Source organism: Scyliorhinus canicula, chromosome 2, assembly GCF_902713615.1.
Source record: "Scyliorhinus canicula chromosome 2, sScyCan1.1, whole genome shotgun sequence".
NCBI classification, from domain to species: Eukaryota; Metazoa; Chordata; class Chondrichthyes; order Carcharhiniformes; family Scyliorhinidae; genus Scyliorhinus; species Scyliorhinus canicula.
In genome coordinates, this window is record NC_052147.1 from 53,602,673 (window position 1) to 53,630,512 (window position 27,840).

At 43.2% G+C, this 27,840-nt stretch overlaps 1 protein-coding gene across 3 annotated transcripts in view; it reads right to left on the minus strand.

Moving 5' to 3' along the window:
* Positions 1-27,840, minus strand: part of map4k5 (mitogen-activated protein kinase kinase kinase kinase 5) — a 238,025-nt gene that overhangs the window by 128,893 nt on the left and 81,292 nt on the right. For all 3 annotated transcript variants that reach the window (XM_038778355.1, XM_038778345.1, XM_038778366.1), the window contains exon 3: positions 14,371-14,461. In XM_038778355.1, coding sequence (XP_038634283.1) covers positions 14,371-14,461 — 91 coding nt within the window. The remainder of the gene's footprint in view (positions 1-14,370; positions 14,462-27,840) is intronic.

Consider the following 27,840-nt stretch of genomic DNA (forward strand, 5'->3'; position numbering starts at 1 on the left):
TTTTCTGCTGAAATTGGAACTACTTATTTGTTATGGCATTTTAGAAGAAAGGTTTGCATGTCTTCTAATTAAGATGTCTGAAGGTGCAAGGGCTTTGCTGACTAGGCCACCATTCATTGCCAATCCCGAATTGCCCTCAAGAAGGGACACCATTCATTGCCAATCCCCAATTGCCCATGAGAAGGTGGTGAGCTACATGCTGCAGTCCATGTACTGGATGTACACTCACAGCACTGTTAGGAGAGAGTTGCAGGATTTTGGCCCAGTGACAGTGAAGGAATGGAGATATATTTTGAAGTCAGGATGGTGAGTGGTTTGGAGGGAAACTTCCAGGTAGTGATGTTCTCATGTGTCTGCTGCCTTTGTGGTTCTAGATGGTAGTGGCCTTGGGTTTGAAAGGTGCTGTCTTAGGAGCTTTGGTGAGTTCCTGTAGTGCATCTTATAGATGGTATACACTGCTGCAACTGTGTGTTGATGGTCGCGGGAAGTGAATATTTGTGGAAGGAGTGCCAATCAAGCGGGCTGTTTTTGTCCTGGATGGTGTCGAGCTTCGAGTGTGTTGCTGGAGCTGCACTCTTCCAGGCAAGTGGATAGTATCCCACCATACCTGGTTTTGGAGAATCCAACTCACCACAGGATTTCTAGCCTCTGGCCTGCTTTTGTAGCCACTGTATTTATATGGCTAGTCTAGTTCAGTTTCTGGTCAATGGTAACTGCCAAGATGTTGATAGTGGGGAATTCAGTGATGACAATGCTATAGAATATCATGGGTAAGTTGTTACATTCTCTCTTGTTGGATGTAAATGACTGGCACACATAAGGCTCGAATGTTACTTGCCACTTGTCAGCTCAAGCTGGATATTGTCCAGATCATAGATTTTACAGTGCAGAAGGATGCCATTTGGCCCATCGAGTCTGCACCAGCCCTTACAAAGAAATGAAATGAAATGAAATGCAAATCGCTTATTGTCACAAGTCGGCTTCAAATGAAGTTACTGTGAAAAGCCCCTAGTCGTCACATTCCGGCGCTTGTTCGGGGAGGCTGGTACGGGAAGTGAACCGTGCTGCTGGCCTGCCTTGGTCTGCTTTCAAAGCCAGCGATTTAGCCCTGTGCAAGCCCACGTAATCTACCCTCTCCCCGTAATCCCCACAACCATTTTGGACACGAAGGGCAATTTAGCATGGCCAATCCACCTAACCTGCACATCTTTGGACTGTGGGAGGAAACAGGAGCACCCAGAGGAAACCCACGCAGACACGGGGAGAACATGCAGACTCCGCACAGAGTGACCCAGCGGGGAATTGAACCTGGGACCCTGGAGCTGTGAAGCAATTGTGCTAACCACTATGCTACCGTGCTGCCCACTTGTTATTGTTGCATTTGGACATGGACTGTTTCAAATATAATTAGATGGCACACCTTATTTATGGATGGCTAAAAGAGATGGTGGTGAACCACCTTCTTATACTGCTGTAGTTTAAACAATGGAGGTATCCCAGAGTGCTGCTAGGAAGGAGCTCCAGGATTTTGACCGAGTGACTGTATAACAATGTAGTTCCAAATCAGGGTATTGTGTGGCTGGAAGAAGAACTTGCAGATGCTGGATAAGCATGGATGGCTGAAGGAGGTTGCAGTTACGGAGCTATGGGGTCATGGACTGATTTAAAGACAAGAATGAACATTTTAAAATGAAATTGTTGCTGGACCAGGGCCAATATATGTCAGTAAGCGTGGCAGTGATGAGTGAATGGGATTTGGTACAAGTTAGGAAATGTTCAGCAAAGTTTTGAATCTCAAATAGTGTGTGCAAGGTGAGATACCAGCCGGGAAAACATTGCAATAAGAATCCAAGTTTACAACAGCATGTATACGAGAGGATTTAAAAAATAAATTTAGAGAACCCAATTCATTTTTTTCCAATTAAGGGATAATTTAGGGTGACCAATCCACCTAGCCTGCACATCTTTTAGTTGTGGGGGCGAAACCCACGAAAACACGGGGAGAATGTGCAAACTCCACACCGACAGTGACCCAGAGCCGGGATCAAACCTGGGACCTTGGCGCCGTGAGGCAGCAGTGCTAACCACTGCACCACCGTGCTGCCCATGTACGAGAGGTTCAGTAGATGAATGCGTAGGCAGAGTCCTACATGGACAATATAGTGTGTGAGCAAAACAAAGGTAGTTTTAAGCGATTTATATTTGTATTGGGAAATATTACAAATAAGTTCTGGTTTTAAGTGAGTTTATTTTGATGTTTCTGTGGGAAGAAGGGTAAAACAAATAGATTCAAGCTGGACCATAAAACATAGAAGCAAATTAGGCCATTCGGCCCATTGAGTCTGCTCCACCATTCAATCATGGCGGACGTGTTTCTCATCCCAATTTTCCTGCCTTCTCCCCATAACCCCTGATCCCCTAATTAATCAAGAACCTATCTATCTCTGTCTTAAAGACACTCAGTGATTTGGCCTCCACAACCTTCTATGCAATGAGTTCCATAGATTCCCACCCTCTGGCTGAAGAAATTCCTCCACATCTCTGATTTAAAGAATTGTCCCTTCAGTCTGAGTCTGTGCCCTCGGTTTGTACTTTCTCCCACTGGTGGAAACATCCTCTCTCCACATTCACTCTATCTAGGCCTCTCAGTATTCTGCGTTTCAACAGGATCTCACTCATCCTTCTAAACTCCATCGAGTACAAACCAAGAGTCCTCAACTGCTCCTTGTAATTGAAGTCCTTCATTCCGGGGATCATTCTTGTGAACCTCCTGGGATCATTCTGGTGAATCTCCTGTGGATCCTCTCCCAGAACAGCACACCCTTCCGTAGATACGGGGTCCAAAACTGCTTACAATATTCCAAATGGGGTCTGACCAAAGCCTTATACAGCCTCGACAGTACATCCTTGCTTTTGTATTCTAGCCCTCTCAACAGGAATGCTAACATTGCATTTAAAAAAAATAAATTTAGAGTATCATTCTTTTTCCCCCCAATTAAAGGGGCACTTTAGCATGCCCAATCCACTTACCCGGCATATCTTTTTGGGTTGTGGCGGTGAGACCCACGCAGACACGGGGAGAATGTGCAAACACCAGACGGACAGTCACCTGGGGTCAGGATCAAACCCTTGTCGTCGACACGCGAGACAGCAGAGCTAACCACTAAGTCACCGTACTGACATTCCATTCGCCTTCCTAGCTGCCAACTGAACCTGCATGTTAAACTTAAGAGAATACTGAACTGGGACTCCAAGGCCCTTTGTGTTTCTTGTTTCCCAAGCCTTTTCCCATTTAGAAAATAGTCAATACCTCGATTCTTCCTACCAATGTGCATAATGTCACATTGTATTCCATCTGCCACTTTGTTGCCTACTCTCCTAGCCTGTACAGGTCCTTCTGCAGTCTCCCTGCTTTATCAAAACAAAGATATGTAGAGGGACAGGTTGTATCATCTGCAAACATTGCAACAATGTCCTCAGTTCCTTCTTCCAAATCATTAATGTATATCGTGAATAGCTGTGGTCCCAACACTGACCCCTGCAGAACTCCCCCCTGCAGAACTCCACTAGTCACCGGCTGCCATCCTGAAAAAGACCCCTTTAACCCTACTCTCGGCCTTCTGCCAGTCAGCTAATCCTCTATCCATGCTAGTACCTTGCCACTGACACCATGGGCTGTCATCTTATTTAGCAGCCTCCTGTCCGGCACCTTGTCAAAGACCTTCTGGAAATCCAAATAGATCACGTCCACTGGTTCTCCTTTGTCTAATTTCCTCGTTACCTCCTCAAAGAATTCTAATAGATTTGTCAGCATGACCTCCCCTTGACGACTCTCTGCTGACTCAGTCCCATTTAACCATGCACTTCTCAGTACTCCGTAATCTCATCCTTAATAATAGACTCTAAAATCTTACCAACAACAGAAGTCATGCTAACCGGTCTATAATTTCCTGTCTTCTGCCTTCCTCCCTTCTTAAACATTAGCCATTTTTCAATCCTTTGGGACCCTCCCTGCGTCCAGTGACTCCTGAAAGGGGTGTAGTCCATCTGGTCCGGTGATTAATCCACCTTTACACATTTCAGTTTCTCCAGCACCTTCTCCTTAGTTATGGCCACTACGCTCACCTCTGTCCTCTGACTCTCCTAGAGTTCTGGTATCCCACTGATGTCTTCCACCTTGAAGATGAATGCAAAATACCTATTCAGTCCCTTTGCCATTTCTTTGTTCCCTATTACTACTTCTCCAGCCTCATTTCCCAGGTGTCCAATATCCATTCTTGCCTCTCTATTACCTTTTATATATAAAAAAAAACTCTGCGATCTTATTAAAAGCCAGCTTACACTCACATTTCCCCCCTTTATTGCTTTTTTGGTTGTCCTCTGCTTTCTTTTAAAGGCTTCCAAAACCTCTGGCTTCCCACTAATCCTCACCACATTGTATGCTTTTATGCTGTCCTTGACTTCCCTCGTCAGCCACGCTGCCTTGTCCTCCCCTTAGCACGCTTCCTCCTCCTTGGGATGAAGTTCTGTTGAGCCTCCCGAATAACCCCCAAAACTCCTGCCATTGCATTTCAACTATCTCGCCTGCGAGGCTCCCCTTCCAATCAACTATGGCCAGCACCTCCCTCATGTCTTTGTAGTTACCTTTATTCAATTGCAAAGCTGTTACGTCGGATTCCAGCTTCTTCCTCTCAAACTGGAGGGTGAATTATATCATATTGTGGTCCCAGCCCCCTAAGGGTTCATTTACCTTAAGTTCCCTAATCAAGTCTGCCTCATTACCCATCACCAACTCGAATTGTTTTTCTCTAGTGAGCTCTACCACAAGCTGCTCCAAAAAAACCATCTTGTAGACATTCCACAAATTTATTTTCTTGGGATCCACTACCAATCTGATTTTTGCAGTCCACCTGCACATTGAAGTCCCACTTTTATTGTAATATTGCTTTTCTTATATGCCTTTTCTATCTTGTGATTTATTTTCTGCCCCAAATCCTGACTACTGCTGGGGGACCTGTGCATAACTCCCACCAGGGTCTTTTTGTCTTTGTGATTCCTCAACTCTACCCACACAGATTCTACACTTTCCGGCCCAAAATCGATTCTTTCTATCATTTAAGTTAATTTCTTACTAACAATGCAATCGCGTACCTTCTACTCATCTGTCTGTCCTTTTGATAGGACACACATCCTTGGATATTTAGATCACAGCCCTGATCCCTTGCAGCCACATTGTTGTGATGCCCAGAACATCATGCCACTCAATTTCAATGTGCACAACAAACTCATTTAATTTTGTTTCATATACTGCGCACATTTAGGTAAATCCTCAGGCCTGCATTGACCACCCCCCATTCTCATAGTTGTCTCCTTTTTTGCTGTGCCTGAAGTTGGACTCCTGCCACTTTCTATACTCTCTGCTCTATTAGGTTTTCTGGAAACTCATTAACCTCTCCTGAGCCCTCGGTCCCATTAACTCTTTTAAAGTTCTAACCACCTGCACTCTCACCTTCTCTTCAACTTTGATTTTCTAATTTTCGATACAGCTGAACACCCCCCCCCCCCCCCCCCCCCCAAAACTATTTAGTTTAAAGTCCTATCTACAGCCCTAGTTATGCGATTCACCAGGACTCTGTTCCCAGCTTGATTCAGGTGAAAACCATTCCATCAGAACATCTCCCTCTTTCCCCACTACTGATGCCAATGCCCCATGAATTCAAATTCATTTCTCACACACCAACCTTTGAGCCACGCATTTACCTCTTTAATCTTATTCACTGTGTGCCAATTAGCTTGTGGCTCAGGTAGCAATCCAGAGATGATTACTTTTGGTACTGCTTTTCAATTTAGCCCCTAGCTGCTCATATTCCTTCAGCGGAACTTCTATTCTTGTTCTACTATGTCATTGGCACCTACGCGGATCACTAAAACTGGATCTTTACCCTCCCACTCCCACGTTCCAATGCAGCCCAGATTAGATATCCTAAACCCGAGCACCAGGCAGACAACACAACCTTTGGGACTCTTGATCCTGGTCACAGGGAACAGTGTCTATGGCCCCAACTATACTATCCCCAATTACGACTACACTTGAATGGCTTCCTGTACGATGGTGCGGTGCATGGTGCGGTGGTCAGTTTGCTCATCCTCCCTGCAGTCCCCATTCCTTTCCACACAGGGAGCAAGAATTTCAAACCTGTTGGACAAGGTCAAGAGCGGAGGCTCCTGCAACCCTACCTCCTGGATCCCTCTACCTGCCTCACTCGCACCCACATCCCACTGTCCCTAACCACTGGCCAAATTCAAGTTAGTTAGTCTAAGAGGTGTGAATGCCTTTTGAAACAGTGTCCAGGTACCTCTCCGCCTGCCCAATGTGACGCAGCGAGCGAAGCTCAAAATCCAGCTCTGAGCCAGAGTTCCTTAAGCAACCAACACTGACTAAAAATGTGGTCACTGGGAACCACAATGGGGTCCACCAGCTCCCACATTGTGCATCACCTGGCCCCGCATCTCTTTTTATTTAAATCACATTTAATTAATCTTTTTTTAAGATTTTCAGCTAGTTTTAGTCTTTCTAATCTGTAAAATATTTATCTTTTTACCTTTAATCTGAAAGCAACTTGGAATAGGTCATGCAAATTAGCAGTTACTTGCCAGCCAATGCACCTACCGTCTTCCTGTAACATCACTCCTGGATTGTTTTTCAAACTCAGCCCGCTGCCCAGAGGATCTCTCTCAGCTACCAGTCTTTAAATCTCCAATTTGATTCTTAGCCCCCGCTCTTTTTATATCTCCGAAACAAAGGTGGATAAAGCGGTTTGTCTGCGTGGGGGTTGTTTTCAATTCCAACTGTGTTTCTATTGTTCTTAGAGGGGGTTATGGTTGAGAGGTAAATAAACCAGCAGTGGTTGCTCAGTAACTGGGGGTTTCAGAAGGTAGTGTGGAATTTTGTTCTTAGTTTCGCAGAAGGTGTTTGCAGTTGGAGTCAGGGATACTGGGGACTGAGCCATTTCTCAACTCTGCCAGAAGAAAGGCCAAACAGGGCTAGGGAGCTGTAAAGAGACAGGCTTCCCAAATAACTAGATAAACAGGGAATAAGGATATAAAGAATGTTTGAAGAAGGCTGAAGTTGAGAACAGAGACCAAGGTATTGTTCGGGAGAATTCAAAGAGGAAAGTAAACAAAGTGCTCTGAGTTACAATCGCCAAATTTAAAGTGGGAAAGCAGACTTCGGATGAAAATCAAAAGTTTGATGTCATCTGAATAGAGTCTGGGAATCAATAGTTAAAACAATTGTGAACAGTTTATACAACAGTCAAGACAAATAAATCCTTACGGGAAGGTGGTAAAACCTGGATAACGTATTCATTGTTAAAAGTGGAGTGGAAGCTTAACAGAGTCGCTCAGAAAACTTGGACTGGATTTCGAAACACGAATCACTAATGGAAAGCATTATTGTGAAAGGAGGCTTTAAAGCATGTTTTTTGGGAGTGAATGAGACAATCATCTAGAGGAATTCTGAAGATAAATCCACAGACATTCATTTGTATTTGCCCACAGCTATCTTGTGAGTTTAAAAAGGAATATTATGTTACAGAGACCTTTATAGTTTAAGACATGCTCTGTAATCCATGTTAATCTTAAAATCTGTGTATTTGTTAAATTGGGAAAAGGGGGTTGAGTAAAGCAGTATTGTATCATAATCTAATTTTTCATGTTTAATTTTTAAAAATTCTTGTTGTCACTCTGTTCCTCCACATTTTCCTTTTTAAAAGTAAAAAAGTCTTTTGAGCCAGGATTCCACTCTGGAATCTTCCCATCCAGTTATAACACTAACTGGGATCGCAACAAGTGTTATGGAGGTGGATGTTCGCAGTTTTGGTAATACAACCAAGCCCAATCCTATTTGCCAGACATCCAGAAGTGCACACTTTCAGCAAATGTCGTTAGGGCTTAAAGAAATTGAATATCTATCTAATTCTTCAGTTAATGTCCCAATATTGAAATTAAGCAAATGGCCCAACAAAAAAATTATTTCAGGTCTTATGGCTGCCATCTTGAGTAGAACCCTTCTACAGATCCCCTCATGGTGTACTCAACCATCTCCAAGTATAAAAACTCCCATTAGGTCACTCACCAGGCCACGGCACTGGACCCCCCCCCCCCCCCCCCAACCCCCCACCCCCCACCCCAATCAAAACCAAGACCAGGCTCGCCCTCCCATTTCCTCTTCACGTCATCCAACAGAGTCTGTTATATTGTTACGATCTGTCCATAAAATGTCCAAAATCCTCCCCTCCCCCAAATCTGATCAGTCAAAGGACCCTATCCAAAAGAGAGGGCAAAGGTGCCATGGGTAAAGAAGGAATCCCCTTGCGCAAGAAGCCGCAGACCTGAAAAAAACAAAATAAGTTAAATCTTCAGGAGTTGGAATTTATCCAATAGCTCCTCAAAACCCACAAACATACCCTCTATAAAAATGCCCCCAAATCTCCAAACCCACCGTCCCCCAAGTCCCAAACGATGAGTCCAAACCCACCAGCACAAAGAGATGATTCCTGTAGATTAGGGCCAACATTGACATGGAGCCCAGCTTAAAATGTTGCCCAAACTGCCTCCAAATCCTCAAAGTGGCCACCACAACCGGACTCGAAAGTAAATCTTGCATGGGAAAACAGAAGAGCAGCAGTAGCCAAGGCCCTCTACAAAAGCTCATCTCCATCCACCCCCATATGGAATCAGGTTACTTAAGCCAGCCATGGGGTCTTGCCCACCCAAATAAAGATGATACAATGTTATTAACATTCAGAAAGACTTGGGAGGAAAACTGGGAGACACAAACAAAAATAAAAACCTTGGGAGGACATTCATTTTTATCATCTGAACCCTGCCCAAGGACAGAGGGAAGTTAACCTGCTTCTTCAAGTCAGACTTATCCCCATTAACCAGACTGGTGAAATTTAGTTTATGGAGCGAGGCAGTTGTGGGCCACCCGGATTCCCAGATAAGAAAGCCAGACCTGGCCAAGCGAAAAGGCTCCTCATCCTAGGACATTCACGAGAAAGTATTCACTTTGTCCAGATTCAACTTACACCCAGAGAAGGAGCCAAAACTCCGAAGAAGCTCCATTATATCCTCCATGTTGGAGAGTGGATCCATTATATACATTTTCAAATAAATATTAAGTGTCCAATTTTTGTTCCCCCAATTAAGGGACAATTGTAGCATGGCTCTTCTACCTACCCTTCACATCTTTGGCTTGTGGGAGTGAGACCCATGCAGACACGGGGAGAATGGGCAAACTACACACAGACAGTGACCCAGCGTCGGGATTGAACCCGGGTCCTCGGCGCTGTGAGGCAGAAGTGCTAACCAGTGCGCCACCGTGCCAGATCCGTTATATACAGAAACAGATCAACTACATACAAGGACATCCCATGCTCGAGTCCCTCACCTGCCCTACCTCCTGAGAGTTAGTCTGCTGCTTCAACTGAAGGCGACTGGCCTTCTCCCCATAATCATAAAATGTCCCCCTCGAGCACCAGAGCTGATGTAGCATCTTGCCCATTGAGAACAGCTCAAATAACATCTGCAACTTCTTCCTGTTTGCCAACAACCCTGGTGTGAGGGCAACAAGCAAGTATTGGTGGTTCACCTCAAAGATTGAGTCACCAACAGTTGCCTCTCCACACTTTTCACTCATCTCCATCTGTGCCTTGTAGGAGATTATCTCCCCATAATGATCGCCTTCAGGGCTCCCCACAGCGTGGAAGGCTTCATGTGCCTTGTAGGAGATTATCTCCCCCTAATGATCGCCTTCAGGGCTCCCCACAGCGTGGAAGGCAAGATAGCCACATGGGCAGCACGGTAGCATTGTGGATAGCACAATCGCTTCACAGCTCCAGGGTCCCAGGTTTGATTCCGGCTTGGGTCACTGTCTGTGCAGAGTCTGCACATCCTCCCCATATGTGCGTGGGTTTCCTCCGGGTGCTCCGGTTTCCTCCCACAGTCCAAAGATGTGCAAGTTAGGTGGATTGGCCATGATAAATTGCCCTTAGTGTCCAAAATTGCCCTTAGTGTTGGGTGGGGTTACTGGGTTATGGGGATAGGGTGGAGGTGTTAACCTTGGGTAGGGTGCTCTTTCCAGGAGCCGGTGCAGACTCGATGGACCGAATGGCCTCCTTCTGCACTGTAAATTCTATGATCTACGATCTATGGTCTGAAGTAACTATTGACGTGTATCCCGCCCCTTCAGGAAGGAGAGACCTACTCACCAAAAAAAAAAGTCAATACCCCCCACCCCCCAACCTCCTCCGAAATCACTCCTGGCAGGTAGAGCTCCAAGTGCATTACAGGTAGAGCTCCAAGTGCATTACCAGTCCCTTCACCAGCAGTTTAGTGGCGCAGTTCAGCAACAAGATGGGAAAGTATGACTCACACTGTTGGATCCTTATTCTTCGTCAAAATCAAGGAAAATAATGCCTGTGGCAGTGTGACAGACTATATCCCCCCGGGACATGGAATCGTTAAACATGTCCAACAACAATTGGCTCAGCTGACCTGCAAATTTCTTATCGAATTCAATAGGGAACAGCATATTTGTGACAAAATATATTTCGCAAAACTCATTCCTCTGCCCTGCCCCTTTCACTTTCATCGCTTCCCTATTTCAGTATACGATGTTTAAAATCTGCCACAATCTCAGACCAAGATAGTTATCATGAAAGGGTGCCATTAATTTGGGTTTTTTTAATTCTAAGAAAGAACCATTCCCTTATTTTTAAAATATACATTTTTTTTCCAGACAGGAAAAGAAGCATCCAATTCAAACCTGAATTGTGGAGTTCAGGGAGAATATACATCTACCTAGCAGAGAATTGTATAAAATTTATATAGTACAGCAGCACTGGAGACTAAAGTTGCAGTTTGTGATCAGGAATGTTATCTTAAATTATTTAAATGAGTGGATAAAATTGCTATTCCTATGTGAAACCGAATGTACACATCAACCCTAATGTTTATTACAGTCAGTTTTCGGAACTCTCCAGCGATGGAGGTTGCATTCAACAGGAAACCCCTTTTGTAGTGATATTATGGTTGTGTTGTAATTCACCGACTGACCACTTCCCGGAGTCTCACTAGTATACAAGTGAATGTTTGAGTCAGGTTACCCCTCAGACTGGCTGGAGGATGCTAAAGAGTTGCTCTTTGTTCTGGTGTTTTTTTTTTTGTTTTTTTTATAAATTTAGATTATCCAATTATTTTTTACAATTAAGGGGGCAATTTAGCGTGGCCAATCCACCTACTCTGCACATTTTTGGACTGTGGGGGCGAAACCCACGCAGACACGGGGAGAATGTGCAAACTCCACACGGACAGTGACCCAGAGCCGGGATCGAACCTGGGACCTCAGCACCGTGAGGCAGCTGTGCTAACCACTAGGCCACCGTGCTGCCCTTTTGTTCTGGTGTTTGATCTTTGTTATTCATCTGTTGTTTTGTATATAGTTTACACACAATTAATGTTAATAAATTGTTTATAGCTTTAGCTACAAGTGTTCTTGTAATATAAATCAGCAATCGACAAGAACACCATTGACAATGGTGGGACCAGAAGATCCTGCCGCCAGTCAATGGAGGGCCACCTTTTGCGGCGGGTTGTGCAGAAAATGCAATCCGATGACTAAAGTAATTGAAAAATATTTAATCAATTTAAATTATGATTCTGTATATGTACGGTTATGGTGTAAGTGATGGGACAAGCTGCTCTAAACTGACTAGCGCTCGTTTCACATAGCCTGGATGATTTTAGTTAGATCATTTCGAGCAAGACCGCTAAGTACTTGATTGCTGAAAACATTCACTGGAGCTCATAAGAACTTAGACAAGCATGGTATGCCTCTTTTCATAAGAGTGAGTGTGAACTCCACAATGGAAAAATGGATTTCCAAAATGGAAATTTTACCTGTGTGCATTTCTCAATGGATTATCGTGGGAGACTTTTTAAGCATGGCTATTGAGGTAGCCTGTGGCACAGTGGTTAGCACTGTGACTACGGCGCTGTGTTCAAATTCCTGCCCTGGGTTACTGTTCGTGTGGAGTTTGCACATTCTCCCCATGTCTGTGTGGGTTTCACCCCCACAACCCAAAGATGTGCAGGTTAGGTGGATTGGCCATGCTAAATTGCCCCTTTAAACCGGCTCTTGGAAAGAGCACCCTACATCAGCCCGTGCCTCCACCCTATCCCCGTAACCCAGTGACCCCAGTTAACCTTTTTTTTTTGGACACCAAGGGCAATTTATCACGGCCAATCCACATAACCTGCACATCTTTCGACTGAGGGGAAACTGGAGCACCCGGAGGAAACGCACGCAGACACAGGGAGAACATGCAGACTCCGCATAGACAGTGACCCAAGCTGGGACCCGGGAGCTGTGAAGCAACTGTGTTACCCTGCTGCCCACAAATATAGGGTGTGGGCCTAGGTGGGGTGCTCTTTCCAGAGGTCAGTGCAGACCCGATGGGCCGAATGGCCTCCTTCTGCAGTGTGGGGATTCTATGAAAACCCTGGTCTCCGTTCGTTTAACTCCAGATTTCTGAGACTCTTTCTGTCCCAATTCCCTGATTTTATCTGGACTCTTTAGCAAGCCTGCATCTTTGCAACCCCCTTGTCCTGTACAGCTTCTCCTGGCAAAGTTAAGAGCTATTCACTCCTCAGTGACCTAACTCCAACTGCTCTATCTTTCAGTTAAAATAAAGAACAGTGGTAAGCACTTCCCTGTGGAAGTAGCCTCCTGTTGCTAAGTACCAACTTACTTCCATATATTCCTCACATCTTTGACCACCATAAAACTATAGGTTTTACCCTTCCAGGCAGAAATATTAAACTAAATACACCTAAAACTATACCTTATTTCTAAGGTTTACCAATGCAAATAAAAATTTGATTTGATTTTGATGTTGATTTAATTTATTGTCACATGTACTGAAGTACAGTGAAAAGTATATTTCTGCGGCCGAGGGAACGTACACGGTAGACAAAAAGAATAATCAACAGGGAACATTGACAAATGGTACATCGACAAACAGTGATTGGTTACAGTGCGGAACAAGGGGCCAAAAATGCAAATACATGAGCAAGAGGAACATAGGGCATCATGAATAGTGTTCTTACAGGGAACAGATCAGTCCAAGGGGGAGTCGTTGAGGAGTCTTGTAGCTGTGGGGAAGAAACTGCTCCTATGTCTGGATGTGCGGTCTTCAGACCACTGTACCTTCTGCCTGATGGAAGGGTCTGGAAGAAGGCAATGCCTGGGTGGGAGGAGTTCTCAGATAATGCTGTCTGCCTTCTTGAGGCAGCGGGAGGTGTATACAGAATCAACGTGGGGGTGGCAAGCTTGTGTGATGCGTTGGGCTGAGTTCACCACACTATACAGTTTTTTGCGATCTTGGACCGGGCAGTTGCCATACCAGGCTGTGATGCAGCCGGATATGCTCGCTATCGCACATCAGTAGAAGTTTGAGAGAATCGATGCAGGCATGCCAAATTTCTTTATCTTCTGTAGGAAGTAGAGATGTTGCTGGGATTTCTCAACTGTTGCATCAACGTGAGTGGACCAGGACAGACAGTTGGTGATGGTGACCCCCCCCCGGAACATAAAGCTATCGACCATCTCCACTTCGGAGCCATTGGTGCAGACTGGAGTGTGTGTCGTGCTACGCTTCCTGAAGTCGATGATCAGTTCCTTGGTCTTTCCAACGTTTAGAGAGAGGTTATTTTCGGAACACCATGCAACTAAGTGATTTATCTCCCTTAAAACTATCTTTGTTTCCCTAACACCACATATTTAATTGCCCTTTATTTCCCATTCTTTGTTAAACAACAGTCAAGTCTCTACCAGATAACAATTTGAAAAGAATCTCACAACGACACCCACCCCTTCAGTGAAAAATAATAAATTTGAATGTTTACTAACCATTATCGATCAGATAATTATATATCATCTCTCCCTGATCTGTTACAAGAATTTTCTTGGTGCCCATATACAAAGGAATACTCAAATATATGGTAGACTGTATATTAGACTCAGAAACCAATCAAGGCCAGCCTGGTCTATCATTTAAAAGCTTGATGCTGCATTATTCCTCCTAAATGAGCTCAGCGAGATGAAGTGTATGAATTTGAGGAGGGTGCTGTGTTGATGAAACTATTCTCGACTGGTATAATTAACACCATACAAAAATTTTCTATTGCTGAAGAAATATGCAGTAGTTCTCAACTAAAAAAAAAAACTTATAACCGTACTTGGTTATATAAAACATATAAATGAAGCTTCTTTTAAAATATAAAATGTAAATTTCCTATTTTCACCTTAGGTAGCTTCCAAAGTAGGCCACAATGTTGTCATGTTTACACTCCTTTACCATATAGATTTCCTGTTGTATAATGGAAAAGTCATCTCCTGTAAACAAGAAAAGTGAAATATGTTACAGCACCCGCTGTATATACTTGCATTAACTCAAACATATTCAGTGTTACAAAATAACATCTTGGGTGACTGTGACCACAATAAACTATACCTCATTCTCCATAATCTGTCTGCAGCTTTTAACAAGGTTGGCACTATTTTCAGCTAATGACAAAAGGGGTGGCAGTGGTTAGCACTGCTGCCTCAAAGCACCAGGAACCCAGGTTCGATGGAGCTTGCTATTTGTGGGGGATTTTCTCTGGGTACTTGCTCTGACTTTGAGTCACCCAGACTCAAAACATCAGCTGCATTCTCTCTCCACAGATACTGTCAGACCTGCTGAGATTATCCAGCATTTTCTGTTTTTGTATTATCGCATTACTGTTTGTGGGAGTTTGCTACATTACAATAGTGACCACACTTCAAAAAGAGTTCATTTGTTGTAAAACACTTTGCAATCTCCAGTGGTTGTGGAAAGGTGCTACATAGTTACAAGGTTTTTTTTTTCATTTTTATATATCTGCATGCACAATATTGAATCCATCCCGGTCTTACGTCATTGTAATAAAAACTATAATGCAATTTATCAAACTGATTTTCAGTTGTAATAATTTTTAATCACATGTCAAATTGGTTCATTTATTTATTTTAATTAACAATGTTTCAGACCGGCTATGCATATTTCTGCCTACAGGTGTCACTCTCCCTCCATTTATCATACAAGCCATGCATCACAAACAGTTTCCTCAATCTGCTCACTATAAAACGTGAATGCAGTGTCATCCCTCCCTCCTTTTCAATAAAGTCAGAAAATGAATTGTGGATTATCAATTTCCTCATGCCCAAAAGGTAAAAACCAAACAGAATCCCTACAGTGCAGAAGGAGGCCTATTTCGCCCAAGTCTGCACTTAACCTCAGAAAGAGCATCCTAGGCTATCCCCATAACCCCACCTACCCAGCACATCTTTAGACTGTCGGAGGAAACTCATGCAGAGATGGGGAGAACGTGAAAACTCCACACAGTCACCCAAGGTGCAGAATCAAACCCAGATCCCTGGCACAGTAAGGCAGCAATGCTAACCACTGTACCACCCCTACAATGATCCCTTAGTGGTGATAACATTGCTCGAATTAGTGCGGAATTAATTCTGGGCTTTATGTTCACCATTATTTCACACAAAATTGTTTTGCCCCAACTGTGGATTTATGTCACACTGGCAGAATAAAATAGGTGATCCCGCACTCCCATGATGTAGAGGAAATTAACAAAATATATGGTATTTTTATGGTAATAGTTGAGCACTCTCTGGGCCAACCCAAACAAATAATCATTTCATGTACAAATTAACGTGAACGCAGTATGGGTTTCTTTCTCTACCTGGTGTTACTTCCAACAGAGTTCATCTGCATTTGCACTACTTCAAAGAACTTCAGAATTTTAAAATCTATGCAGCACGGTAGTATAGTGGTTAGCATAAATGCTTCACAGCTCCAGGGTCCCAGGTTCGATTCCCGGCTGGGTCACTGTCTGTGTGGAGTCTGCACGTCCTCCCCGTGTGTGCGTGGGTTTCCTCCGGGTGCTCCGGTTTCCTCCCACAGTCCAAAGATGTGCGGGTTAGGTGGATTGGCCATGCTAAATTGCCCGTAGTGTCCTAAAAAGTAAGGTTAAGGGGGGGTTGTTTGGGTTACGGGTATAGGGTGGATACGTGGGTTTGAGTAGGGTGATCATTGTTCGGCACAACATCGAGGGCCGAAGGGCCTGTTCTGTGCTGTACTGTTCTATGTTCTATGAACCTCCAGGTATTTGTGTTCCTGCACACTTTGGAACTGTTATGTAAATAGAGCCTTCCCCCCCTTTGCCAACATGCACCACGCCACTCCTGTATATCAAATGTCACCTGCTATTTGCCTGCCAATTTTGTCAGCCTATTATGTTCAGTTGCAGTTAGTGTATCTCTAGTTTGCCGTTTTTGTTACCATTCAGAAAATTTTGAAATTTCACTGTGTATTCCAATATCCAAGTCATAAAAGCAGTGTTCCTGGAACTGACCTTGAGGAAACACCAGTGGCTACTATCCTCCAGTCTAACAATTTGCTGTTTTGTGTCCTCAAGCCCATTCTCACCCCAAACCCCCAACATTGACCCATTTATTTCATGAGCCTCAAATTTTTTTTAATCAGCTCGTGGAACTTCTTCAACACTTTCTTAAAACACATAGACAATATCCACTGCATTCCCTTCAATCTTCTAAGTGACCCATCAAAAATTCAAGTAAATTAGTCAAGCACAATCTGCCTTTTATAAAACCTACTGGCTCTCAATCAATTCAAACCTCTTCTGATTATTTCTAAAACTTTACCCACCACCGATGTTAAACTGACTGGCTTATAGTGACTATAGTTACTACTTAAATGAAGGTCACATTTGCCACCCCCAATACTGTGGCACCTCCCCAGTATCTAAGGATGTTTATGAAATCTCTTCTACCATCTCCATGCCCATTTCCTTCATAAACACAAGATGTAAACCATTTGGGCCCTACGCACCCAAAGCATAGCCAGACTTTAAGATTTCCTGCCTACAATTTTCACCTCATTTATTACCTCTATCAGCGTTCACTTCCTCAATGAACACTGATACAAGTACTATACTTGAAGTCTTCTAGCCTTGCCCTGTGACTGTAAACATGTTTAACCTTCTTTGTCCCCAAAAAAGGTCCCAGCTCACCTCTTCTTACCTGCTTATTGCAGAATATATCTGGGTTTTCTTTTATGTTAATTCCCATTCTGATTTCATTTTATCTTATCCCCAGTCTTCCCTGCATTAATTGCCAGCCTCTCCTTTCCCAACCCCAAAAGAGAAAACATGCACTACAACCGCACTGTACAAATTTACCATGATCATATATTTTTTGAATTTAACTTTGATTTTAAAACGGTTTTGGATTACTTGTGATAAACTGTACTGTAGGGATTCTATGGAAAGTATCCCTAAAGATAATGTCAAGTCCTGAAATTAAGGAAACAGCTTGCAAAATACTTCCACACGAATTATTGCCAAGTGAAACTAGGCGCATATCTGCTTTTAAAAGTATTCTATAAACTTGATTTGCATTGTTCTAGTTCCCTTCCCAAATAGAATCCTAATAACTCCATTGTGCCAACAAGTGTAAAATGTAAAACATCATTCTCTTCTCATTTTGAAAATTAAATTTGCTATTAAGCTCCATTGTAAGTTGTCAGTCTAAATCTGCTCCAAGGAATAAGCAGAAAAAGCACAAGGCCTTCCATACAGATATCAAAATAAATCACGACTGTACTTATTAAGATCGTCTCAGACTTGTCTATGGTTTGCTCTGTAGCTATGGTCTTCACATAAACTGTGTGTAGCTTGGTACCCCCGTGAAGTTGTTTTCATATTTTCACAGACTTATTTTAGAGAATGACTATTGTATTAGAAAGCTGCAGGTTCATTAACAGATTGGCAGGCCAAGACATAAATGCTTCGTCCACAACCGTAACCATTTTTAATACCAGCTCTTCAGGTGGCAGCTCAATACGGCAGGACATTTTCATGGAATCTCAACCTATACAATGAGGGAACAGATGGAAAGACTTGATGCCAATTCAGAGCAGAGTCTCATCAGGTCCATATGGAGTAGAGGTCAAGCTCAGTACCTTCATTTCATTTCATACCTTGTGACTCAGATGTGGGAATGTTACCATTAAGCCAAAGACTTGCTTATTCCAGTGATGTAGGAGGATTATTAGTGAAGATGATTGTAGAACTTGAACCAGATCAGAATTTGGAGAAATTGAGGAAGCCTATAGATTTTGTAGTTGTGATATGTTGCAAATGAAACAAAACATTCAAGCCCTCAATAAAATGTCACTATACCAAAAACATGTAAAACTGGTTTTACAAGTAGTACTTCCTGTGGTGGCAGTGAAAGACTGAGCAACAAATTCAAGGAGCAATGGTAAGGTTATTACTTCTGTTTGAACTGACGCAATCAAATTATGACTGAAGTTGAATAGTGTGTGCATAATTCAGAGACCTTTTTTCAATATTATAAATGTCCTGAAACAGAAAGGCTCAAGTTCAACTGAAGTCTCAAGTTCACTTGCGTTTTAAGTGGAGTACCGAAAGCTGTAATAATAAGGACTGCCATTATTTTTCCAGCTACAAGAATCAGGAATACTGCAATCTCAAATTAGTACAAATTGTAGATTCCATGGAATGTCCCAATTTAGAATACTCAAATTTGTAATGGAAAATTCTGTTTTCTTTTTTGGGGTTGGTGCAAAATTCTGGAAGTAGTCTTCTAAACACTAGCGTGGAAAATGTGCACCAGGTATTTACAAAATTGAACAACTTCAATATTTCAAGTAAGTCTACTTATTTTAGAAATATCAAAACATTCAACAATTTTATTTTAGTGTCTCCTTGGGCACAGATGATCATGTTCATTATCAGAAAGTGGGTAGTGGGGGAGGGGTCAGTGTGGGAGCAGATGGAGGCGGCGTCTAGTAGGGCACATATTTAGGAGCACTGGTAACAGCGCCTTTGCCGTACTCACTGGCTCGGTACTCCACAAGCCCAGTGGTGGTGGCAGCTCTGAGAGTTTGGGGGCAGTGGTGGAAGCATAAGCATATGGGAGTGGAGGGAGCGTCGGTGTGGACTCTAATTTGTGGCAATCACCGATTTGTGCCGGGGAGAATGGATGGGGGGGTTTCGGAGGTAGCAAAGAGCAGGGATTGAGAGGCTGGGGTATTTGTTTATCGATGGGAGATTTCCTTGTTTGGCGGATTTGGAGGAGGAATTTGAATTGCTGGGTGGGAATGGGTTTTGCTATCTGCAAGAGAGAGGCTTTGTACGAAGGCAGGTTTCGACCTTTCCGCTTCTAACGCCACAGGGGATGTAGGGTAAGGTAATTTCAAAAATGAGAGTGGGGAAAGGGAAGGTCTCAGAAATTTATAAAGAGCTCATGGAGTGGGAGGGAACTCAGATAGGGGAGGTAAAGCGCAAGTGGGAAGATAACCAGAGGCAGGTCTGTAGGAGGATGCTCCGAGTAGAATCAACACATCCTAATCATATGTCAGGCTCAGCCTGACAGAATTTAAGGTGGTTTACCAGGCACACATGACGGTGGCCCGGATGAGCAGGTTTTTTAGGGTAGAGGACAGGTGTGTAAGGTTTGTGGGAGTGCCTGCAACCCACGTCCACATGTTTTGGGCATGTCCGAAGCTTGGGGGATTCTGGCAGTGATTTGTCGATGTCATGTCCATGGAGCTAAAAACGAGGCTAGTCCGGAGCCCAGAGGTGGCGATTTTTGGGGTATCGGAAGACCCGTGAGTCCAGGGGGCAAGCGAAACTGAATGTTTTGGCCTTTAACCGGAGGGTCACCACACCTCAGACAAGGGGGTGCGGCACAATAGCACAATGGTTAGCACTGTTGCTTCACAGCTCCAGGGTCCCAGGTTCAATTCCCGGCTTGGGTCACTGTGTGGAGTCTGCACGTTCTCCCTGTGGCTGCGTGGATTTTTTCCAGATGCTCCGATTTCCTCCCACATGTCCGGAAAGACATGCTGTTAGGTGAATTGGACATTCTGAATTCTCCCCGTGTACCCCGTATAGGCACCAGAATGTGGCAACTAGGGGCTCTTCACAGTAAATTAATTGCAGTATTAATGTAAACCTACTTCTGACAATAAAGATTATTAATAAGGTTGAGCGGGCAGGGTCTTTATAAATAACCTCAGCTGATATGGGAATTGTTGGCATCACTCCGCATCACGAACCAGCCACCCAGCCAACTGAGCTGGTCTCTCACATATGTAACTCCCCTATTTAAATAAAAGGGAGGGAGAAAACAGGGAATTGCAGACCAGTTGGCCTAAAGTCAGTAGTAAGAAATGCTAGAGTCCATTATAAAGGATGCAATCTCAACAGGACACTTAGAAAATATCAATGGTATTAGACAAAGTCAACATAGATTTATGAAAGGGAAATAATATTTGACAAACCTACTGGAGCTTTTTGAGGACCTAACTTGCAGACTAGATCAGGGTGAACCAGTGGATGCGGTGGATTGAAATTTCAGAATGCTTTTGATAAAGTCCCACATAAAAGGTTGGTGTGCAAAATTAAAGTGCATGGGATTGGGGGCATGGATTAAGAATAGGGATAAATGGATAATTTTTGAAGTGGCAAGCCCTGACTAGTGGGGTTCCACAGGGATCAGTGTTTCGGCCCCAGCTGTTAACAATATACATCAAGGATTTGGATAAGGGAGCCAAAAATAATATTTCCAAGTTTGCTGATAACACAAAAGTGAGGGGTATAAGAGGCTTCAAGGTTATTTAGACAAGTGGAGCATGAATGGCAAAAATACATGACAGATGCAGTATAATGTGAATAAATGTGAAGGAATCCACTTTGGACAGAGAAACAAAATGGCACAGGAATTATTTAAACTGTGATAGATTGGGAAATATTGATGTACAAAAGGGACCTAGGTGTCCCGGTGCACCATCAACTTCAATATTAGTCACGTGGTTAACAAAACTAGAATGCTAAATCAAAATCATCTGTCCAAAGGCTCAGTTTCAACATTTTCTTGCATGCACATCTACTTTAATCATGACCTCCAAAAGCAAGCAATGTGTTGAGAATATGGAGCTTGCCATCACAAAGTGGATGAGGCAGACAGCATTGATGCATTTAAAGGGATGCTAAGGGAAATGAAGAATGGGTTATGGAGAATACGGTATGGGTTAGGTGAATACAGTAGGGATGATCGAGCGTGCCCAGCTGCCCACAAATGAGTTGCTTCTGTGCTGTAAATTCTATGTAATACCACATAATCCAACACATATATAGCATTCCCAGATGCAAACAATACATATTTGATACTTAAAACAAAACCCACTCTGCGGGTTACCATTGACTAGAAACTGAATCGGACTAGCCATACAAATACAGAGGCTAAAAGAGCAGGTCAGATAACAAAGAAAAGTACAGCACAGGAACAGGCCCTTCGGCCCTCCAAGCCTGCGCCAACCAATTTTCGCCCGTCTAAACTGAAATCTTGTACACTTCCGGGGTCCGTATCCCTCTATTCCCATCCTATTCATGTATTTGTCATGATGCCCCTTAAATGTCACTATCGTCCCTGCTTCCACCACCTCCTCCAGCAGCGGGTTCCAGCCACCCACTACCCTCGGTGTAAAAAATTTGCTTCGTACATCTCCTCTAAACCTTGCTCCTCGCACCTTAAACCTATGCCCCCTAGTAACTGACCCCTCTACCCTGGGAAAAAGCCTCTGACTATCTACTCTGTCAATGCTCCTCATAATTTTGTAGACCTCTATCAGATCGCCCCTCAACCTTCATCGTTCCAGTGCGAACAAACAGAGTTTATTCAACCTCTCATCATAGCTAATTCCCTCTCTCCATACCAAGCAACATCCTGATGAATCTCTTCTGCACCCTCTCTAAAGCCTCCACATCCTTCTGGTAGTGTGGCGACCTGAATTGAACACTATAATCCAAGTGTGGCCAAACTAAGGTTCTATACAGCTGCAACATGACTTGCCAATTTTTATACTCAATGACCCGGCCAATGAAGGCAAGCATGGCGTATGCCTTCTTGACTACCTTCTCAACCTGTATTGCCCCTTTCAGTGACATGTGGACCTGTACACCTAGATTTCTCTGACTGTCAATACGCAAGGGTTCTACATTCACTGTATATTCCCTACCTGTATTGGACCTTCAAAAATGCATTACCTCACATTTGTCCGGATTAAACTCCATCTGCCATCTCTCCGCCCAAGACTCCAAACAATCTAAATCTTGCTGTATCCTCCGACAGTCCCCATGCTATCCGCAATTGCACGAAACTTTTGTGTCATCCGCAAACTTACTAATCAGACCAGTTACATTTCCTCCAAATCATTGTGTACTACGAACAGCAACGGTCCCAGCACTGATCCCTGCGGAACACCACTAGTCACAGCCCGCCACAATCAGAAAAGCACCCTTCCATTGCTCTCTCTGCCTTCTATGACCTAGCCAGTTCTGTATCCATCTTGCCAGCTCACCTTTTGTACCAGTCTGCCATGAGGGACCTTGTCAAAGGCCTTACTGAAGTCCATATAGACAACATCCACTGCCCTACCTGCATCAATCATCTTTGTGGCCTCCTCGAAAAACTCTTATCAAGTTAGTGAGACACAACCTCCCCTTCACAAAATTGTGCTGCCTCTCGCTGATACGTCCACTTGCTTCCAAATGGGAGTAAATCCTGTCTTGAAAAATTCTCTCTAGCAATTTCCCTACCATTGACGCAAGGCTCACCGGCCTGTATTTCCCTGGATTATCCTTGTTACCCTTCTTAAAAAAAGGAACAACATTGACTATTCTCCAGTCCTCTGGGCATCACCTTAAGACAGTGAGGATCGAAAGATTTCTGTCAAGGCCTCAGCAATTTCCTCTCTTGCCTCCTTCAGTATTCTGGGGTTGATCCCATCAGGCCCTGGGGACTTATCCACCTTAACATTTTTCAAGACGCCCAACACCTCGTCTTTTTGGATCTCAATGTGACCCAGGCTATCTACACACCCTTCTCCAGACTCAACATCCACCAATTCCTTCTCTTTGGTGAATACCGATGCAAACATTCATTTAAGTACCTCGCCCATTTCCTCAGGCTCCACACACAGATTCCCTGCCCTGTCCTTCAATGGGCCAACCCTTTCCCTGGCTATCCTCTTGCTTTTTATGTACGTGTAAAAAGCCTTGGGATTTCCCTTAACCCTATTTGCCAATGACTTTTCCTGGCCCCTTTTTGCCCTCCTGACTCCTTGCTAAAGTACATTCCTACTTTCCTTATATTCCACACAGGCTTCGTCTGTTCCCAGCCTTCTAGCCCTGACAAATGCCTCCTTTTTCTTTTTGACGAGACCTACAATATCTCTCGTTATCCAAGGTTCCCGAAATTTGCCATATTTATCCTTTTTCCCTCACAGGAACATGCTGGTCCTGAATTCCTTTCAACTGACATTTGAAAGCCTCCCACATAGAACACAGAACAGTACAGCACAGAACAGGCCCTTCTGCCCTCGATGTTGTGCCGAGCAATGATCACCCTACTTAAACCCACATATCCACCCTATACCCGTAACCCAACACCCCCCCCCCCCCCCCCCCCCCCCACCTTACTTTTTAGGACACTACGGGCAATTTAGCATGGTCAATCCACCTAACCCGCACATCTTTGGACTGTGGGAGGAAACCGGAGCATCCGGAGGAAACCCACGCACACACGTGGGTGTTGGATGTTGGATGTCAGATGTTGATTTACCCTCAAACATCTGCCCGAATCTAGGTTCTTCAGTTCCCGCCTAATATTGTTACAATTAGCCTTCCCCCAATTTAGCACATTCACCCCAGGACCACTCTTATCCTTGTCTACCACACTTTAAAACTTACTGAATTGTGGTCACTATTCCCGAAATGCTTCCCGACTGAAACTTCTACCACCTGGCCGGGCTCATTCCCCAATACCAGGTCCAGTAGAACACCTTCCCTAGTTGGACTATCTACATATTGTTTTAAGAAGCCCTCCTGGATGCTCCTTACAAACTCTGCCCCGTCCAAGCCCCAAGATGTTGGGAATTTTGCAGTGAGTAACTCACTCCCGACTCTCCAAACACTGTCCACCATTTGCAGGGAACAAATCAGGCGTGGAACAGAATACAGAGGATGCTGGAATCACTTGCCTGGATGTATACAGATAAAATAACATTTGAAGCTCAACACCATTCAAGGTGAAACAGCCCATTTGATCAGCACCCATCTACCAACTTAAATATTCACTTTCTCCACCACTGATGCATAGTGTCAGCAGTGTATACCACCTACAAGATGCATGGTAGCAATTTGCCAAGACTCATTTGACAGCATCGACCAAACCCACGATCTTGACCACTGAGACGGGCAAGGGCAACAGATGCGTAGGACCACCACCCCCTGCAAGGTTCCCCTCCAAGCCACACAACAACAGGACTTGGCTGTTGTTGTCTCTAGGTTAAAATCCCAGAACTCCCTCCCCAACACCCACTGGTGTGAGTGTACCTACACCACATGGTCTGCTGTGGTTCAAAAAGATTATTTACTACCCTCTTCGCATGGGCAACAAATACTGGTCTAGCCAGTGACATCCATATCCAGCGAATAAATATTCAAAAAATAAACTTTAGATACCAGCGCGTGACAAACTGACTGGGCACATTTAGTAAAATATTAATCAGATCCTAACAAATATTATTTTCTGCCTCCATTAACAGGACTCAATTGTTCATACACATTTTCAATGCATTACTTTATAATTATTTACATTAAAATCATTTGCCATTTTTTTCACTGTTTTCTTATATTAAGATCACTCTGAACACCATCAAAACAGGAAGCTGCAATGCTTAGCCGTCATTACATTATACAATACGGTTTACAAATAATACTTGTCTCCAGAACATTTATAGATATTATAAGGCAACTCAGCACACAATCTAATAAAACTGGTCACCGTCGCTCCATGAACTCAAAGCCGGATTGAAAAGCTGGATCAACATGACAAATTTAAGAAACATTTTGTCATTCATGCATTGCGACCAAGGCCACTGGAAGCCACTTCATCTAATGCAACAAATATGATGTTTGCAGAACTGTGGAGATAAAGCATCAAGGAATCTGTTACGTCAATGTATGAAGAACCAAAACATACTGTGCAGGTCAAAGTCAAGAAAAAAAGTGGATACCTGCATGGACATCAAGAACGAAAGCACTTTGCATGGAAATGGATTCTGTCGACTACAAATCTAAATTTGATAATTGCCCAATGTCTTTTCTAATGAAATTACAAAATTCTTCCACACCTGGACAAGAACAATAATGCTCAGATTAAGTAATTTTATTCAGTTAGGCACATCAGAAGGTTGCGTTTCAAGTTCCGCTGTTGGACTTCAGCATATTATGTAGGCCTGACACTTTGCAACTCTGATGGAATGTGCTGCCAGAGGTGACCTTTTTGGAATGAGATGTTAAACTGATAATGTGTCCATCTGCTCAAGTGTTTTGTATTTCTACAGAAACCACAAGACTATGAAGAGCAGGGGGCTTTCCCAACATCCATGTAAACATTCCCTTCTTAACCAAAAACAGATTAACAAGTCATAAATCTAATTTGTGGTTTGCGTTACCTTGTCGGAGGTAGTTCTTACCGCCTACATGACAGTAACTGCACTTCAAAACAAAAATCTCTGAGTTAACCACTATATAATTCCAGGCTCTATACAGATGTGCCATGAAAGTGAAAAACAAACAAGAAAAATAGAATATGTTGGAAACATTGGGATCAGGCAGCATCTGTGGAGATAACAGATTTAATGCTTCAGGTTGATGAACTTTCACCAGAAGTAGGAAAAGTTAGAAATGTAATGTAATAGATTTTAAGAAGTAGATTTCTCTCCCCACATATGCTGCCTGACCTGCTGAGTATGTGCTACATTTCTCTTTTTATTTCAGATTTCCAGCATCCACAGTATTTTGCTTTTGTGAAAACAGACAACACTCACACAATATAAGTTTCTTGCTTGGGTAGAACTTCACCTGATAATCGATTGACAAGATAAAAATTATGTCATTTAATGTCAATAAACATTTGACTTTCAGATCAAGTTAACTAAAATGTTTTACTTTTAACAGAATAACAGACCTGTGGAGATAACAGATTTAACAGACCTGATTGAGGTCTACAAAATTATGAGAGGTATGGACAGGGTGGATAGCAACAAGCTTTTTCCAAGAGTGGGGGTTTCAATTACAAGGGGTCACGATTTCAAGGTGAGAGGGGGAAAGTTTAAGGGAGATGTGCGTGGAAAGTTTTTTACGCAGAGGGTGGTGGGTGCCTGGAATGCTTTGCCAGCGGAGGTGGTAGAGGCGGGCACGATAGCATCATTTAAGATGCATCTGGACAGATATATGAACGGGTGGGGAACAGAGAGGTAGACCTTGGAAAATAGGCAACAGGTTTAGATAAAGGATCTGGATCGGCGCAGGCTGGGAGGGCCAAAGGGCCTGTTCCTGTGCTGTAATTTTCTTTGTTTGTATATAAAAGCGCTCTTTCTCAAAAAGGGTCCTGAAAAAAACCACTAGCTGTATTTTGAGGTTGTGACTCAAAGAACAGTTGCTTTCTTCCATGGTATTTTAAGGCATTTTTTCCATATTATTTAAAACAGGCAGTCTGAAAGACTCTCTTGTATACATGTTTTTTTTCCCAGAAATGTTTTCTGGTGTTCAGTGTCCCAGCACTTCCGTGGAACCACAACCACATTTTCAACTTGGCTGTTTCTGGATTTATTCCAGCATTTATCCACGTATTAATACCCTAACACACATTAGTGCAATAATCTTTAAATGCCACATTGTCTTTGCTTAATTCAGGTAAAAATGATTGAATTGGATGCATTAATGAAATCAAAGACACCCAAAAATCTATTGGCACACATCCAGATACAGTACCTATACTGTAAATAAAGGAAGAAAAAAAATCACAATTGTGTTCCAATTTCTCAGTCAAATTTGGAATTTCAAAATCACTAACTGAGCAAAATAGATTTGAATGCAATTGTTACTCTTTTTTGCTTCTCAATACTTTAAGAGGATTCCGTGACAGAAAATAAAGCAAGGAAGTTATAATAGACCTTTATAAAACACCAGTAATGCTCCAACTGGAGTACTGTGGCCAATTCTGGGCACAACACTAAGTTACGGCCTTAGAGAATGCACAAGAGATTTGTTAGAATGCCATCGGGAATAGAGACTTACTGCAGAGAATAGAGAAACATGGAATATTTTCCTCGGAGCACCAAAGTTTAAAGGGAAAGTTCAGAGTAAATAAGGAGAAGATGTTTCCAGTGACAGAAGGTTCAATAACCAGAGAACACTGATATAAGATGACTGGCAAAGAACTGGAAGCAACATAAGGAAAAAATGTTATACAGCAAGTTAGGATGAATAGAATGCATTGTCTGAAAGGATGGTGAAAGCAGATTCAACAATAACTTTCAAAAGGGAATTGGGAAAAACTTGAAATGAGGAAGGAAACTGCTGGGTTAAAGGGAAAGAACAGAGGCATGAGGCTAAATTAGATAGCTCCTTCAAACAGCCATTGCATGCACAACGGACTGACTGGCCTCCTCCTGTGCATATTATTCTATGATCAATGGGAACAGTATCTATTTAGAACTTCTGAGTATTCCCCTTCCCCACACATTCTGCTGTCACAATTTAGTAATGCTTTTTGTA